Raw genomic sequence first — 17,501 nt, 5'->3', positions numbered from 1 at the left:
GGTCGCCACTCCCCGCCTTTCCAAGTTGTGCAGTCCTTGAGCCAGGCCGGCGCAAAGGCTCCTGGCAGCTCTGTCCCTGTGAAATCCCTTGTCTTGGTCACACCAGGGCTCGGCAGAGGCAGCAGGAGTCTGCCCGGGATGAAGGTGGCATTTTCTCGTGCATCCTGGTATGAGGGAACATGGTCTTCCAGACCCCCAGAGTGTTGGGTAGGGCGGGGGACACGCGTGCAGAGCGAGGACAGAGCAGCACCACCCTGTTAGGCTGGCAGCTATGGGGCCAGGAGAGCCCCCCTCAAAGATGAAAGGGCTCCTGGTGGGGCGCACGGAGGACCTGCTAGGCTGGCAAGTGTCTGTGTCGCTTTCCTAATCGCAGTGCTCACTCGAGGTGTTCGAGAGGAGGTCATTGGCCTGTGGTCTTGGCGATCTCTGGCTCCCAGGGCAGGAGAGGGGCCAGCAGTGCTCGGGGAGAGGTGGCAGGTGCAGGCGGGGCCGGAGCAAGGGCCGTGGTGCAGCTGGACTCGGGTCACTGCCTCCATGGCCTCACACTGGGCCCGCTCCAGCCCCCAGGGTCCAGGGCTTTGGGGAGCCAAGCTGGGGCTGGGGCTGGGGGAAGGTTCGGAGGAGGCTGCTCGGGTGGGCAGGGAGGCCCCCATGCCCTGGTCTGCGGGACCTACAGGTGCTGCCCAGCCGGGGCTGAGGCAAAGGGCCCCACCAGCCAGCTGAGAGGGGGGCTGTGCTGCACGTCCTCCAGCAGCGCTTCCAGCCCCTGCCACGCCTGGCGCACGCTCTCGCGACTCCGGGCCAGGTGCTCTGCGGGCAGCTCCTCCACGCAGCCAGCGGAAGACAGGATGCCGTAGAGCTCGCAGAGGCTGTGCCGCGCCCGCCCGACCCGCTGCTGGAGCTCCGCGGGCAGGCCCTGGAGGCTGGAGGCCAGGCCGCTGTAGGCCGTGTGCAGCTGCCGGGCAAGGCCGCAGACCCTGGACAGAACCCTGGCGTCCTGCTCCTGCGGGAGGAAGGCACCAGGTGAGGGGGAGGACCAGCAAGGGAGTGGGGGGACCTCAGCCTGCGCCAGACGTACCTCTTGGGTACCAGTGTCTTCCACGCTGGCGCTCGAGCCCGGGTCCAGACGCAGGGGCTGCCTGTCCGGAGCCTGTTTGGCCTCTTCAATCTGGAAAGAGAGAACCCAGCAGGGGAGACGACGGCCTCTGGGCAAGGCCCCATCATGCTCCCTCCTAGGGACCAGGGGAGGTGCTTAAAGTCCTGGTCTGGGGACCTTGTGTCCAGACCTTTCCTAAGGGAGGTGGAGTGGCCACGAGTCTAGAGTCAGTCGTACCCTGGTGGCTGGTGTGAGGAGGCAGTCATCCGGGTTCCCCGGGAGCTCAGGGAGACGAAGGAACATAACGTCGTCAGGGTCTTGTCAGCCCTCAGCTCAAAACCCTGGGCGTGACTGCAGTGAGGTGAGGCGTGCCAAGGGTCCCAAGGACTGACGCGCCCTTGGCACTGGGGACATTTGGGGCCAGATCATTCTGAGACAGGAGCTGTCCTGGGCACTGCAGGTGCTGAGCAGTGTCCCTGCCTCCACCCAGTCCATGCCGGGAGCACCCTCCCCAGTCGTGACAACCACAAGTGTCCCCTGGGGGCAGAATCACCCCAGGTGAGACCCCCTGGGTTAGGGGATTCCCCTGACTCCCAAGGGACCCTGCATCCCACAGTCCCCTGCCCTGCTGAGGTCCTAGGAGGCTGCACTCGTTCACATCCACACCTGAGTGGGGAGGGGGAGAGGAGGGGAGTCTCTGGGGTCACCTGGTCTGCAGCGTCTGCCCGTTGGGAGTTTATTCTGGCGTCCGTCCGGGGTGAGCAGGGAGCAACCTAAGTATTTTTCCAAACAGTTAACTCAGGTCTCCGCCTGGGCGCCGTGGACACTGGGGGCCGGGTCGTTGTCTGGGGCCCTGCAGGGACTCTAAGAAGCGCCTAGGGGAGGGGGAGCTCTTACCAGGCTGCAGCAGTCCTCCAGCTGCGCCAGGGCATCCCTGGCTTGGAACTGGCTGTGCTGCAGGTGGCTCACGGCGTGTTCAAATGCGCGCTGGCGGAAGCTGGGGGTCAGGTCACCTAAGCGGACGAAGTAGCTTCCCTGGTCAGCTGAGAGCACCTTCGGCCCGGGCCCGGAGGCAGCCAGCTCAGCTGTGGAGGGAGGCGTGCCACTCAATCCAAGAAGCCCCGCAGGGCATCTGGGCGTGGCACCAGCCCGGGGGACCCAGCTCAAGATGGGGCATGCCCCTCCCTGGCACCTCACCTTGCTCCGTGGCGCTCATGGGGTGGAAGATCTCCCCCATCCCCTCCAACTCGTCCTGCAGTGCCGCAAAGCCCGTGGCTCCTTTGGGGCCACACGTGGCTGCCAGGTGCCCCACATCCCCCATGCCTGGGGCAGCTTCTTGGGGAAATGTGGCCACATCACATGCAAGGCCCTTGGTGGCGGCTGTGGCTTCCTGGGCAAGCTCCAGGCCTGCACGGAGCGAGGCTGGAGGGCCGGAGACCCCCACGGTCGGGGCCTCTTGGGGGCTCAGGGTGGTCTGTTCCCCTCCGTTGTCTGTGGTCCTGCAACTGGAGTGTTGACCCCACACGGTGTCCTGGGTACCAGGTAACCAGTTCCGGATGGTGCTGAGGCCAGTGTGGACAGCCCCCGTGGCCACATTGCCTGCCCCAGTGAGCCCAGCAGACGCTGTGTCTTTGGTGCCGGTCAGCACAGTCTTGGTGGTGTCCAGGCCCCCCTGGATGGCCCCTTTGGCCACGTTCATGGCACCAGTCACCCCACTGCTGAGGGTGTTCTTGCTACCAGTTAGGACAGCTTTGGTGGTGTCCACGCCTGTCTGGACAGTCCCTTTGGCTACATTCATGGCTCCGGTCACCCCACTGCAGATGGTGTCCTTGGTACCTGTCAGGACAGTCTTGGTGGTTTCCACACCGGTCTGGATGGTTCCTTTAGCCAAATTCACTGCCCCCATGACCCCAGTGGACACTGTGTCTTTGGTGCCAGTCAGCATAGTCTTGGTGGTGTCCAGGCCCCCCTGGATAGTCCCTTTGGCCACGTTCATGGCACCAGTGAGCCCAGTGGACACTGCGTCTTTGGTGCCCATAACCACAGACTTGGTGGTGTCCAGGCCACCGTCGACGGCCCCTTTGGCCACGTTCACCGCACTGGACACCCCACTGCAGACGGTGTCCTTGGTACCTGTCAACACGGTCTTGGTGGTGTCCACGCCAGTCTGAACAGTCCCTTTGGCCAAGTTCACCGCCCCCATGACCCCAGTGGACACTGTGTCTTTGGTGCCAGTCAGCACCGTCTTACTGGTGTCCAGGCCAGTCTGGAGAGTTCCTTTGGCCACATTCATGGCACTGGTCACTCCACTATAGACGGTGTCCTTGGTGCCAGTCAGCACGGTCTTGGTGGTGTCCACACCTGTCTGGACGGTTCCTTTGGCCATGTTCACTGCCCCCATCACCCCCGTGGACACTGCGTCTTTCGTACCTGTGACCACAGACTTGGTGGTGTCCAGGCCGCCTTGGACAGCCCCTTTGGCCACATTCACAGCACCGGTCACCCCACTGCAGACGGTGTCCTTGGTGCCTGTCAGCACAGTCTTGGTGGTGTCTACGCCAGTCTGGACAGTTCCTTTGGCCACATTCACTGCCCCCATGACCCCAGTGGACACTGTGTCTTTGGTTCCAGTGATGACAGCCTTTGAGGTGTCCAGACCACCTTGGACAACCCCTTTGGCCATGCCCACTGCCCCCATGACCCCACTGGACACTGCGTCCTTGGTGCCTGTGAGTGCAGATCGGGTGGTGTCCAGGCCTCCCTGGACCGCTCCCTTAGCCGCGTCCACCACGTTGGCCACCCCAGAAGAGATGCTGTCCTTGGTCTTAGTCATCTTGGAGCACACCAGGTCTTTGGCCCCGGACACGATTTGCTGAGAAAGGACACAGGTGGTTAGGGGGAACCGAGAGCCACCTCCTCCCTGGACGTTTGCCTCCCTGACTGCCTCGTGTGCCCTATGGGGAGGACTGCAGTCACCTAGAGGTCCCACCTCCCCGAGAAATGAGCTGCTTCCCACCCCCCAGTGGACGTCCCCCTGGGGTGCTCCCCAAGCTGTAGCCTTGCGGGACACAACTTCACGGGCTCTGCATCACAGAGCACCCCACGATTCCCTGCCCCTCACTCGCACCCCCTGCATCAGTAGACACCCCGTTGGTACCAGCAGGTCCCTGACTCCTCTCGAACCCTCGCCAAGGCCCAGGTCCCACGGCCCAGGCTCCACGCACGTCATCGAGTTCAAGTTTTTCCATCTTGCCTATTCTCCGCTCATGGCAAATTTTAAACCTGGTTTCCTAGTAACACTGCGGAGGCCAAATTGCTTATTAAAATTAACGTGTTCAAGTAAAAGAAGTGAATCGTGGTTTAGAAAAGGAATAACCGGGCCAGGCGCTACAAAAAATAGAAAAATTAGCCGGGCGTGGTGGCTGCACTTGTAGTCCCAGCTGCTCGGGAGGCTGAGGCAGGAGGATCGCTCAAGCCCAGGGGTTGGAGGATGCAGTGAGCTGTGATGATGCCACTGCACTCCAGCCTGGGTGACAGAGCAAGACCCTGACTCAAAAACAAAATTGAAAACAAACATACCCCGAAATAATAAAAGTTAAAAAAAAAATAAAAGTAATAACCAGAAAAGTACAGAGATAGGCATTAGGTTGAGCCCTGGGACCTTGCCAGTAACTAGTCAGTTGTGACTACCGAAGGAGCAGTTTTCTCTAGTTTCAGCAAACTAAGTGGAGGGGCTGATGGCCTAGGAGTCACCACCACTCAGGTGTGTGGTTCTCAAATGGGGCAGTTCTGTCCCCCGCAGGACACTGGGCAATGTCTGGGGACATCTGTGGTCATCACAACTGAGGGGTGCTCCTGGCTTGGGGGGGGGTGGAGGCAGGGACACTGCTCAGCACCCTGCAGTGCCCAGGATGGCCCCACCCCAGAGAACGACACTGCCCCAAATATCCTTAGTATTGAGATTGAGGAGCCCTGGAATTGTATTCTCACCACCTGACTCCGGCCCAGTCTTGGCGCAGGTGAGCACCCTGGGCTCTTTGGCTGGAGAGACCTGGGTTCAAATCCCACCTCTCTTTTCTGTACTTGCTGTGTGACCTTAGGCAAGCCACATCCCCTTTCTGAGCCTGTATCTTCATCTGAAAACTTGAAATTAAAACAGCTCGTCCTTCAGGGGTGGTGCAGATGAATCAAGGTGCCTGAAGCACTTCGCGTGCAGTAGGTGCTTAATTGGTGCCAGCATGGAGGAGTGGGGCAATGCACAAAGGGGCAGCCCAGCTGCTGGGGGCCCTCTGGGATCCTCTGATCTGGCAGGTGCTGAGGGCAGAGGGGAGTCGTGGGAGACGCCAAGTGGGGGGGTGTGCCGGGCAGAATTGTCCCGGGGCCTTGCTGTTCATTTGCCTCCTGCTGTCCTAGATCAGCCCCTCCGCTTGGCCGGGCCTTGGGGACAGTGATATGGCCAGCGGACCCCAGTTACCCAGGACCGAGGGTGGATGCAGCATAGGTCGCTGTTCAGCCCCTAACTGTCCAAGTTTCAAATCTCTACCGCATCTCACTGTGTGACCTCCAGCAGGTAGCTCAACGTCTCTGTGCTTCTGCTGTTGTGTGGGGCACTGTCACTCCCTTGGGAGGATCAACTACGAGAAGTGCTTAGCACGGAGCCTGTTGCCTGCGTTTTGGTCACATTGTCCTAGGCATGGACTAGCACAGACGGGAGTCTCACGGCACTGGGAAGTGAGGCGGCGCCACACCCATTTCACAGACGGGAAGGCTGTGCCCGGAACCCCCAAGCAGGGGACCCGGGTTGTGTCTGCCTTCCCCGTGGCTATGGCAACCCCCAGGTGGTAGGAACTGCAACGTCCCAGGAGGGGTCCCCCCCAGGGTGTCAGGCCGGGCTCTCAGGGCCCTCACCTTTTCCGAAGGCTGCGGTGGCTTCTCCATGCCCCTCGCCATCTGCTCTGGGTTGGTGGCCACTGCGGGGACAGGGGCCGGTCAGGGAGGGCGAGGGACACCAGTTGGGATCACCCACTCTGGTGCCCATTGCGCAATTGCCGGGCACAGCCCAAAAGGTCAGGAATGTCTCAGCTGCCCGGCCAGGGACGGCACGAGGTGACTTCCACAGCCACCAGCCAGGCTCAGCCACCTATCCTGCCGGGGGCCCCTTCGACCCCCCAAGGCCGCAGTCCCCTGGAGCAGGGCCCCGTGGAGTTTTCCCCGCTGGGCCTGGGTGCTGGGTGCCCACCCTGAGATCCGGGGCCCCCATAGCCTGGCAGGGTGGGGGGAGGCCCTGCCCCGCCCCCGCCGCAGCTGCCAGCTGCCCGTCGCAGGGCGAGGTATGTAGAGCAGAAGTCAGCTGCCTGGGGCTCCGGGCCCAGAGCGGGGCCCAGCCCGTGCAGCCACCCCCAGCCTGGGCTCCCCGTGTAGCCCCCAGCACCCAGCTGTGTGACCCCAGGGAAGGGACGTGCAGAGCACCCCACTGGTCCATGGAGCATCAGAAATGGGGTGAGGGGGGCTTTGCAGCAAGACAGGCCTGGTTCCAACCGCACTTTTGCTGGTTGTACCTCCTTGGGGGACTCCCACCCCCAAGCCTCAGTTTCCCCGTCTGGCACTAAGCGAGTGTGCCAGCCTCCTCATATCTGATGAGACCACATGGGCACATGGGAGGGGCTCCTGGGTCCACCGGCAGAGGCCCCCACCGTGGGGCTGTCCACTCACCCTGAGCCTGGGCGGCAGGGGCCCCCGCAGGGTCGGCGGCCGGCCGGGCTTCTCTCGCGGAGCTGTGGGCGGTGGCCACCAGGTTCCTGGCGGAACTGAAGCCAGGCAGGGACCCCAGGAAGCTGCTCAGTGTCTGCAGGGGTGGGGAGGGCAGCGTGAGCCTGGCCAGGCCGAGACAGGGACCGGGTGGGAGGGAGCATCGTTCCGCCCAACACTGCTCCGGCCCCTCACCCCTGGGCGACCCCAGGAAAGCATCGAAGCCACTCTGAGCCTCAATTTCCTCGCTGGGCAATGGGCGGGTTCAGCCTGCCTCCCAGGGACAGAGGAAAAGGGCATCTCCCAAGTCCCCAAAGAGCTTTTCCTTCCTAACCCCATTGCACAAATGGGGAAACTGAGGCTCAGGGGCTGAGGCTGGCCCAAGGTCGAACAGCAGAGAAGGTGCTGAGGTCATGTGAGCCCTCTGCCCAGCTTGGGGACAAGAGGGAAGAGCTGGCATCGTGGCTCCCAGAGCCTTCCCGCCCGACTGGGGAAGGCTCTCTCCGTACTCCAGGCCCCAGGACCATGGAGGTCGCCTTCCCGAGGCTCCTGGGGTCTCCGGGCCCCAGCAGGGATCTGTTCCTCCCTCCGTCCCTTACCTTGCCCTTGGGTTTGGGGGGGTCCCGGCTGCTTTCGTCCGGAGCAGACATGGTGGTGCCTGAGTGGCTGGAAGGGGACAGAGACGTGTGTGAATGGGGGGGTCCCGGGCCTCCTGCTCCACACCGTCCCCCACGCAGTGACCTGGAGGCCTGGCCCCGCCCTGGTGTCACCAGGGACAGACGCGTCTCCGCTCACCTGGACTGTGTGGGGTCCCTCGGAGCGACGGGTGGCTCGGCTGGCAGCTGGCTCTGCTCGCGGCTCGCAGGCCTTATAGGGTCTGGGGCAGGCTCAGGCCCAGCCGGCAGGGGCAGGCGGCCAATGGGCTGGGGGGGCGGCCCGGGCCGTCACGTGCCCAGCATGGGCCCCGGCCCAGCACCTTTCCCCTGCTCTCTGCCCACGCGGCTGAGGCACTCACGGGCCAGCTGCGCTCCCCTCCCGGACCTCGGGACACCCCCTGCACCCTCCAGTTTCCATCCATGGGGTGGGCACAGCCCAGATCCCTGCCTCGCTGGGACACCCTGGCCAGTTGCCATCTTTGTGCCTCAGTTTCCCCTTCCAGGCTCCTCACTGTGGCTCATGAAGTCCTGCTTCCTGCCTGCCCCACCCCACTTCACTCCAGCCACAGGGCCCCTTCCCTGTTTCTCCAACACCCCAGCACGATCCTGCCCCAGGGCCTTTGCGCAGCCTGTGCCCTCTGCGCAGCCTGTGCCCTCTGCCTGGAGCACCCTCCCCCAGCTACTCACACAGCTCCCTCCGTTCCTCACCTCTGTCAAGCCCGTTTTGTTCCCTGCTGTGTCCCCTGTACCTAGAACAGTGCTTGGCACACATTCAGCACTTAATAAATGTTTGGAAACAGAAGCGGTGGCTCACGCCTCTAATCCCAGTGCTTTGGGAGGCTGAGGCAGGAGGAGCGCTTGAGGCCAGGAGTTGGAGACCAGACTGGGTAACATAGCAAGACCCCATCTCTAAAACAAAATGTAAAAATTAGCCGGGCATAGTTGTGGCACCTGTAGTCCCAGCTACTCGGGAGGCTGAGGCCGGAGGATTCGCTTGAGCCCAGGAGTTGGAGGCTGCAGTGAGCTGTGATTGCACCACTGCACTCCAGCCTGGATGACAGAGCGAGACCCTATCCCTCAATGAATGAATGAATGGATGTTTGGCTAAATGGACCAACTCACAGGCTGGTTGTGAGTGTGAAATGGGCTCCTACCTGTGTCCTGTCTACCCCAGTGCCTGGCACCAGCAGGCACTCAGCAAACCTTAACCTGGCACTGCCCAGACACAAATGGGGTCTCCGAGAGGCACAGGGGGTTTCCCAAGCAGGAAGAAGACAGACCACCAGCAGAGCTGTGGGCACCCTAGGAGTGGGAACCTGGCTGGGTGGGCTTGGGCCAACCCAGGGAGGCTGCCCAGAGGAGGTGTCCCATGCCTGAGACCAGATAGCCAGGAAGTGGCAAAGACAGGATTCAAACCCAGACCCGGCCCTGTGTGCTGGGTGGGCTGTGGGTAGGTGGGCATGCAGAGGAATGCTTGGCACACTCTTCCTGGGCCGTGTCCCTCCTGCCTGCCCCTGGGACAGGGTTCCCAGCCATGTGCTATTGGGGTGAGGGTCACACCAAAGCTGGGAAAAGGGAGGCTCCGGCCGCTGGGCCTCGTGACCCCAGGCCGTCTCCTTGGAGCCGTCACTATGTTTGCCAAACAGTCGGGGAACAGAGGGGGGCATCCCCCAGCCTCTGTCCTCCTAGCCAATGGTTCCCAAGGGTGACGGGAGAACTCCGGTGTTCCCCGCCCCTTCCCTCGGGGCGGCCACAGCTCAGTGTGGGGAGAAAGCCAGGAGAAGAAATGACAAAAAATCATAAACGCCCCAGTCAGGGTCCGTCTCTCCTCTGCCCACAGTCCTCCATGGCTCCCACCTCCCTCAGGGTCAAAGCCCAAGTCCTCACTGTGGCCCACCAGGCCCTCCCCTCTTCTCTCTCTCCCCCTCCTCCCTCTGCTCCAGCCACACGGGCCTCTTGGCTGTGCCTCCAACATGCCAGATGCAGTCCTGCCCCAGGGCCTTTGCACAGGCTGTTTCCCCTCTACCTGGAACGCCCTTCGAGGTCTTTCCTCAGATGTCACCTGCTCAGAGAGGCCTTCCTGGATCCCCCCTCGCAATTAAAATATACACCCTCCATGCCCCACACACCCATCCCCATTTATTTTTCCTGCACCTACTAACGCTAATGCACTCACTTTTCTTGTTTATCGTCCGTCTTCCCTGCTACACCGTAAACTCCTAGAGGACAGGATATGTTTTGCTCGCTGCTGCGTCCGTCTCCAGGGCGGAGAACTGTCTGTCTTACAGCAGGTGCTCAATAAATACTTGTTGAATGAACAAATGAACAGGTGCATGATAGCGTCCACGGATGAGGTGTTTACTAGGTAAATGGATGCGAAGGCTTGGAAGAGGGAGGTACCCCGCTGGGCTAGCGTCTGGGAAGGCTCCCTGGAGGAGGAGTATTGGGGTTGGGCCTCAAGTTTGGACAAGATGTGTCCAAGAGACAGGTGGGAGGGTGGGAAGGGCATTCCAGGCAGCAAGCACAGCGTGGGCAAAGGCCCGGGGGTGTGGGGACATGCATGGTTCAGTGGGAACGAAGCTAAGTGTCCGAGTAGCTGGAGGATGAGGCTGGAAGGTGAAGGACTTGGGTGTTTGGTCTGAGGGTGATGGGGAGCTATAGAGGTTCTGGACCAGGGACAGGGACATGAATCTGGCCAGTGGGAAGTGGTTGGGGCTCCCAGAGCCACCCTCTGGACCGGATCCCAGGGTAGCCAGGGGCCACCCTGACCTCACCACGCCAGGCTGTGGTTTCCCAACACCCCGCCCAGCCGCAGGGGAGTGTGGGGGGCAGCTGAGAATGCGGTCAGAGGACGGGAGGGCCCCCATGAGACCACCCCGTGGCCCTTGTCCTACCTCTGTCTCCCCCATCCTGGCCAGGGCAGCTGGAGAAACCACAGGGAGACCAGCTCCCACAGATCCGGGCAGGCGGGCCCAAGAGCTGCCCCTTCTGCCTTCTTTCCCCTCCTGTTTGCTCCCTGCAGTTTCCAAGAAATGCTAATTTATACTAAAGTGAGAACAGCTTCTATGTAGGTAGATGCACCTGAGAGGGCACCCAGGTGGGCTGAGCACTAACGGCGGAATCCCAGACGGGGTGCCAGGCAAGTCGGGGACGCATCATTCCTTCCAAACCTCGAACCCTGGCTTGACACCCCCTCCCCACGTCCCTGCCGTCACACACCTCCGAGGCCTCCAGCACCCTGGGACTGAGACCCACCCGGGCCGGAGCAAAGCCGGGGCCTCTGGACGACACAAAGCACCTTTATTCTGGGGCACAAACCCTAAAAGGCAAAGGAAGTGGGTCTGGCACGGCGGGCATCTCTGGGGGACCCCTCAGTCCCAGAGAGTCAAGCTGGAGTGGGGAGGGGGGCTCACTTTTCAAAGCCCCAGATAGAAGCCACTGGGCAAAACTTCCGGGTGTTTCTTGGGAGAGTTTCGAACGGCTTCTTGGGGTGGGGACGGGACAGAGTGAAGAGCCCAGCTCTGGGCTGAAGTCCCTGCTGTTGCCGGGCCTCTTTCCCTGTGTCCAAGGGAGGTCCCCCGCGGCAAGGCCAAGGCGTCGGCCTGGTGCTCGTGCGCGGCCAGCGGGGGCAGCAGGGACCTCGGCGTGCGGGCGCCGGCGGTCAGAAGTCCAGCTCGGGCATCAGGGTGTGCTTGGCCGGAGGGCTGGGGGGCTCGGGCTCCTCCTCACCAAGGTCCCCGTCCCCGTGCTGGGCCTGCCAGGCCCTCTGCTGCGCTGGCCAGTCCAGATGCGCCCAGCGGGGGTCAGGGCCCCCCACGACCTCGTCCACGAGGGCCGCCAGGTTGGGCGGGGGCTCGGGCCGCTCCACGAGGATGGGCGCGAAGGGCCCCACCAGCCAGGGCAGCGGCACGGCCTGCAGCACGAGCTCCAGCAGCTCGTCCACGCAGGCGTGCGCCCGGGCCACGCTGCCCCGGCCCTCGGCCAGCACGGCCGCCGGCACGTCCCCAAAGCAGCGGGCGTCCGCGAAGGCGGCCTGCAGAGCGTCCACGCTGCGCCGCACCTCGGCCACCTTCTCCTGGGCGCTGGGGGGCAGGCCCCGCACGCCGGCCTCCAGCGCGTCCACCGTGCCGCGCAGCTCCTGGGTCAGGCTGCGCGACAGCACCAGCGTCTCCAGCTCCGCCTGCGGGCGGGGGCGGTGGGGACCTCAGTTTCCCCAACGGACCCCCGGTGGGACTGTCTTCCTGCCTCGATTCCCCCACTGGACCCACCACGGGGCCATCAACCTGCCTCAGTTTCCCCCATGGACACAGAACGTGACCCAGGCCTGCCTTAGTCTCCCTCGTGAACACACAAGGGGACCCAGCCTGGCCTGTTTCCCCGGTGGACACCCAGTGGGACCGTTGCCCTGCCTCAGTTTCCCCAGTGAACACCCAGAGGGACTGTTACCTTGCCTCAGTTTCCTCAATGGACACCCAGTGGCACCAATGCTTTCCCTCAGTTTCCCTCATGGAAACACAAGGGGACCCAGCCCTCCCTGTTTCTCCCATGGACACCCAGTAGGACTGTTACCCTGCCTCAGTTTCCCCAGTGAACACCCAGTGGGAACAATGCCCTGCCTCAGTTTCCCCCATGGACACCCCTCTGGCTGACCTCAGTACTTGGTTTGCCGCAGCTTGAGTGCGGCCCCCTGGCAGCAGGGGGCTGATCCGGAGCCCTTGTCCCCCCCACCCCCAGCCTGGCAGTAGCCACCACCCCACCTGACTCCCCCGAGGTCTTGCTCACCTGGCTCCGGCGGCGGCCGTTCTCCAGAGGGTGCTGGCTCCAGTCCCCCCACAGCTCGTGCACCTTCCCGGGGCGGGCTGGGGCCGTGGGGGCCACCCCGCACCGCATGAGGTCGATCTGCAAGGACAGGGACCACGGCCGTCAGGGCTGGAGGATTCGGGAGCAACCCTCACCTGGATCTGACTTCAGTAAACATTTAGGTGATGGAGGCAGGTCGTGCAGGGCTTTGTGGGCTGCAGGGAGGACTTGGGCTTTGACCCCGAGGGAGGTGGGAGCCACGGAGGGCTGTGGGCAGAGGGGGGACGGCCCTGACTCAGGCACTTACGGGCGCCCCCTGGTGGCTGCTGTGGGGAGACAGCCCTAAGGTTGGAGGATTCCTACTGCTTTGCAAGGGAAGAGAAATGCTCTTTTCTTCTCACCTACTCTAAAAGCTATAAACTCTGGCTCCTACGTCCCCTCCTCCACGAACGCCCTCCCTGACTCCCCAGGCAGAGCCGTGACACCTCAGGGCTCCCCGAGGCCCAGGTCACCCCCTCTGCCCCGGCCCTGAACCCACGTGGCTGGAGGCAGCCGCGCCGGCTCTGCCTCCCCCTTCAGACTAGCACAGGCCCAGGCACTCAGCCGGTGCTCAATGCATGCTGATTGGCCTGCATCCCGGAGCAGGGGCGGGCAGAGGACTCTCACCAGCTCCAGCGTCTCCTGCAGCTGGGCCAGCGTGTCCTGGGCGCGGTGTTTGCTCTGCCTCAGTTTCCCCAGAGAGTGCTCGTACGCCAGGTGGCGGATCCGCGCGGACAGAGAGCCCAGACGCACAAAGTAGCCCTGCTGCTTCCTCTGATCCTCCACGGAGCCCACTTCTGGGCCCTCGGCCTCAGCCGCCAGCGCCGCTGGAGGGTGGTACAGGGCAGAAGGCGTCAGCGTGGCCACCCCTTCCGCATCCGCTCACCCACCTGGGCAGAACAAGCCCACAGCCTCCCAGATTTCCAGTTTCCCTTTACTAATATCAACCCAGTTCATCTTCCCCAAACCCTGAGATGTAGGCACAGTCATCGGTCCCACTTTACAGAGGAGGAAAACTAAGGCAAACAGAGGTGAAATCCCAGAGGGTACAAGGGGCGAACCCGGGATTCGAACCCAGGCTGTGCTTAACCATGCTATTAAACAGTCTCCGAAAGAACAGGTCACAAGTGCCCGGCACACAGTAGGTGCTTCATCAATGCCTCACTGCCGTTCTGCCAAGTTGGGGGTAAGTCGATTTACATTCTTCTAATGCTGTAAGCAGGGGGTTGAAATTTCGCATCAATTCCAGGGCCAGGCAGGTATCAAAAGTGACCGAGACAGATTAAGACGTAGAACACCGGGGCTTAGTGGCGTGAAAGGAGCCGTCTAAAGGGTGGATCTATTCTGCCGGGGTCTGGTTTTTCAAGACAAGCCAGAAATCAGCATTTGTAGCGCAAAATCTCATTGTGAAATGCATAAAAAAAACTAAATGTTTAAAAGACATGGCATGGGCCAGATAACATTTAGGGGGCCACCAGTTCGAGACCTTGGTCCTCAAGTCTACAAGCCCCATATGCCCTCGGGGTCTGGGTGTTCCGATTCCTGGGGGGATGTGGGTCGGGGGGCCGCAGAAGTACCGGGGAGGTCCAGGCCTGGGTTGGGGCTCCGTGCTTCCAGCTAATCTGCTGTGTGGCCATGGGCAAGTCTCAGGCCTCTCTGATCTGTACCACGGGGACATCGTGCTAGGGTTGGGCAGGGAGGGCGCCACCTCACCCAGCTCCTCCTCCGTCATGGGCAGGAAGTGGTCCACCAGCTCCTCGGACTTCTCCAGCACCACGTCCATGGCGTGGCTCACGGAGCGCTTCAGGTCCACGCTCCAGCGCCGGCCCCGCCGCGCCAGGCCCACCACGCCTGTGACACCGCTGGCCACCGCGTCCTTGGCTGAGGTCACCACCTGGCGGGAGGGGCCCCCGCTCTAGGCACCGCAGGGCTCCAGCTCTGTTCTCCCCACCCAGGTTCCCTGGGGCTGGGGCTCTAAGACCCCTGGACCTCTTCCTGGCTCTGGGACTCCCTCAGTTTCCCCTCTTTAAAATGATGGTAGGAGAGGAGGTAAAAATAACCCCGCTCCCTCACAGGAGTTGTTGAGGGGGTACGGGTCACCAGCGCCTACTGGCACAATATATGTGGGTGGCCATTATTCTAATCTGGCTGTTATTTTATTTATTGATTTATTTTTGCGATGGGGTCTTGCTCTGCTGCCCAGGCTGGAGTACAGTGGCATCATCACAGCTCACTGTAGCCTCCAACTCCTGGGCTCCAGTGATCCTCCTGCCTCAGCCTTCCGAGTAGCTGGGACTACAGGCGCCACCACACCCGGCTAATTTTTCTATTTCTTGTAGAGATGGGGTCTTGCTCTGTTGCCCAGGCTGGTCTCAAACTTCTGGCCTCAGGAGATCCTCCTGCCTCGGCCTCCCAGGGTGCTGGGATCACAGGCACAAGCCTGTAATTCCCCGTGGTCTGGTCGCGCCAGGTACCGTGTCCGAGGGCTGCTGGAGGAAGGGCAGCTTCTCCTGCAGCTTGTCCAGGCCCCTGCAGGCGAGGTCGTTCACTGTGGCCACTGAGGGGAGAGAGGTGGACATTCAGAGGGAGATAGGGACACAGTGAGGGATGGAGAGGGAGGGCATGCTAGAGGGAGAGACGGAACAGAAAAGAAGAAAGGAGGCCATGCTCGGGCACTGGACAGAGTCACCCGCAGAGGCAGGAAGGCCTCCTGCGACCTCACATGTGGAGAGTCTAGTGAAGCCACCAGGAGGCTAGACGGATGCCCGCGGGGGCCTCGCAGCATGCAGCTGGTACCCTGAGCGGCGCTGGGGGGCCTGGGGGTGGGCTGGCCACCAGGCTCCCTCCTCTGCTCCCAGCACCAAGGTGACTCCTCAGCCCTGCCAGGCTCAGATGTCCCAGCGAGCAGGCTCAAGGTCACAGGAGCCGGCTAGAGGGAGGTGGGGGAGGCGCTGGGCTGGGACGCTCAGGTGACCCTCTTCCTCAGTCAGACAAGAGGCCAAGTGTCCTTCTGCCCGTCGCCTGTCACCCCCGCCGGGTTGCAGCCCTGAGCTGGTCACAGGGGTCCATGGAGATGTGGGGACTGCAGAGCTCAGGACAGGCAGAGGCAGGGACACAGGGGAGGGAGGCTGGACAAACGGACCCGGGCATGTCAGGCCAATGAACCAGGGAGGGGACAGGGAGGGACAGAGAGGAGCACCAGTAAACAAGTAAGGGCAGAAGGTGGGGTGATCAAAGTTAAGAGGGACATCACAGTGGAAGAGATTGTAGAGAGGTAGGATGGGGGCCGGATGGGCAGACGGGACAGGTGGGCAGGTGGGACACCGGGTTCGGGAGGATGACCCCAGGCACGATGGACCAAGGGGTGGGGGCAGGGCAGCGGGGCAAGCCACAGCCCCCCGGGCCCCGGGGGCACTCACGCTGGGGCTGCAGGTGGTGGAGCAGCGGCTGGGCGTGGTCCAGCGCCCGCGTGGTCAGGCCGCACACACAGTGCTCGGCCAGGCGGCAGGCAGAGCCCAGCAGCGGGTGCCTGTCCTTGGCCGCGCTGTAAGCATCGAGGACGGCGGTACACGTGTCCCTGACCAGGGGCAGCGCCGCCACGCGCTGCACCACGTTCTGCGGGAAGGGGTGACATCAGAGGGGCCCCCCGGGGAAGGTGGGGGCTCAAGCCACACGTGAGCCCGCTTCCCCTCTCTGGGCCAGGTGAGGCACGGGAGAGGGTCGAGGGAGAGTGTATTGAGCGCCTGACCAAGTACAGGCAGTGCAGACGGTCTCAGTGGCCCCCGGTCTCAATTGCTACATGGAACGATACACATTTTGAAATATAGTTGCCCCTCAGCACAGGCGGGGGACTGGTTCCAGGCCCTCCCTGCCCCCAATATCCCAAATCCGCACATCCTGCAGGACCTGCGCGTGTGAAAGGTTGGCCCTTTGTGTATGCGGGTTTCTCATCCCACGGATACTGTATTTTTAAATCCACGTCCAGTTGAAAACATTCCGTGTAGACACGGACCTGTGCAGTTTAGACCTGTGCTGTTCAAGAGTCAGCTGCGATGTGTCTGTCCAAGGGAGCAGGCAGGGGAGTCTCCCTTGTTCGGGTCTGGTTCAGCCACCTCCGGGCTGTGTGAACCTGGGCAAATGCCTCGGCTTCCCCGTCTATAAAATGGGTTTCTGGGGTTGCGATGCGGGATTCAAGGAGCCAATGTAAGGGGAATGCTTGAAGTCTGAGGGACACAGAGTATTGCTGTGATTGCTGCGGTTACTATTATTGTTGCCGTTGTTGTTGTTGAGAGTATAGTGATGGTGGACACAGAGAAAGGCGTAGGGGGAGACCCAGGGATGGCAGAAGAAAAGGGCTGGGCGGGGGCCAGGTAAGCCGGCCGGGTGTTCTTGGACAGACATCCCCTCCCAGGGCCTCGTTCCACCCCTCTGGGAAATGACAGGTATACCAGACCCCTCCATGGTCCAAACCGTTCTCAGAATCCGGTTCGCCTAGGAAGGATAGGAGTGGGAGGGGACAGCTAGCCTGAAACTGTCCCAGAGGGGATTGTCCCTGCTCCCTTCCCCTCACCTGCTGGTCCTGCTCCTCCCATGGGCTGGGGGCCTGAGCTGCCTCCTCTTCGGACATGTCTGCTGCAAACAGGGTCGCCTGGGGGGCAGGACAGAGTGAGGGGGGAACCCTGCACTCCAGCCCTCTGGGCTCACGCCCAGGCCTTGGCCCTGCCTGGCTGGGCTCTGTGACTTGAGCAAGTCTCGTTCCCTCTTGGGGCCTCAGTTTCTTCATCTGCGAAATGGGGTGATGTATGGGACAGGGACAGTGTGTATGCAGTAGGTGCATAATAAAGAGCCCCTGGCAAGTTGGGGTCCCTGTAGTGACTCAAAGCATGGGCTTGGGGGTAAGAAAGACCTGGGTGCGAATCCTGCTGTTACCTGCTGTGTGACTTAGGGCCAGCACCTTCACCTCTCTGGTCTGTTTCCTCTTTTGTGAAATGAGGGCGGTCTCTGATGCCCTTGCCTGGGGCCCAGAACTGCACAAACAGCCCCACGCAGGGGTGGAGGTGGTAGTTGCAGAATCCTGATGAGCCCCACAGTTAGTCTGACAGACAGGGAAACTGAGGCACGCAGGAGGTGCATGCTGGGCCCAAGGTTACTCAGCTGGCTAG

General features: G+C 62.1%; 2 protein-coding genes across 2 annotated transcripts in view; both read right to left on the bottom strand.

The window, feature by feature from the left end:
* Window positions 1–626: 626 nt before the first annotated feature.
* PLIN4 (perilipin 4) lies at window positions 627–6,056 on the bottom strand. The gene is made up of 5 exons (XM_012646223.1): window positions 6,005–6,056; window positions 2,294–3,968; window positions 1,994–2,181; window positions 1,079–1,168; window positions 627–1,003 (listed from the first exon to the last, which is right to left on the bottom strand). The coding sequence occupies exons 1-5, from the start codon at window positions 6,044–6,046 to the stop codon at window positions 671–673; spliced, it is 2,328 nt and encodes a 775-aa protein (XP_012501677.1). The 5' UTR covers window positions 6,047–6,056; the 3' UTR covers window positions 627–670.
* A 4,733-nt stretch (window positions 6,057–10,789) lies between these two features.
* PLIN5 (perilipin 5) overlaps window positions 10,790–17,501 on the bottom strand; it is a 10,579-nt gene continuing 3,867 nt past the window's right edge. Inside the window, exons 2-8 of the mRNA XM_012646226.1 lie at window positions 16,910–16,987; window positions 15,759–15,954; window positions 14,814–14,896; window positions 14,053–14,233; window positions 12,967–13,166; window positions 12,283–12,399; window positions 10,790–11,680 (exon numbers count right to left, since the gene is read on the bottom strand). Of these exons, the coding sequence (XP_012501680.1) occupies window positions 11,162–11,680; window positions 12,283–12,399; window positions 12,967–13,166; window positions 14,053–14,233; window positions 14,814–14,896; window positions 15,759–15,954; window positions 16,910–16,966 (1,353 nt within the window). The 5' untranslated portion in view covers window positions 16,967–16,987 and the 3' untranslated portion in view covers window positions 10,790–11,161. The remainder of the gene's footprint in view (window positions 11,681–12,282; window positions 12,400–12,966; window positions 13,167–14,052; window positions 14,234–14,813; window positions 14,897–15,758; window positions 15,955–16,909; window positions 16,988–17,501) is intronic.

Source organism: Propithecus coquereli, unplaced genomic scaffold, assembly GCF_000956105.1.
Source record: "Propithecus coquereli isolate 6110/MARCELLA unplaced genomic scaffold, Pcoq_1.0 Scaffold241, whole genome shotgun sequence".
NCBI lineage: Eukaryota > Metazoa > Chordata > Mammalia > Primates > Indriidae > Propithecus > Propithecus coquereli.
This window is presented reverse-complemented; position numbering and strand designations above follow the sequence as displayed.

Coding starts and splice junctions, on each gene's coding strand:
- PLIN4 (XM_012646223.1), bottom strand. CDS start 6,046: ATGGCGAGGGGCATGGAGAAGCCACCGCAGCCTTCGGAAAAG. Junction 2,182..2,293: donor CATGAGCGCCACGGAGCAAG/GTGAGGTGCCAG, acceptor CTCCCTCCACAG/CTGAGCTGGCTGCCTCCGGG. Junction 1,004..1,078: donor AAGACACTGGTACCCAAGAG/GTACGTCTGGCG, acceptor TTCCTCCCGCAG/GAGCAGGACGCCAGGGTTCT.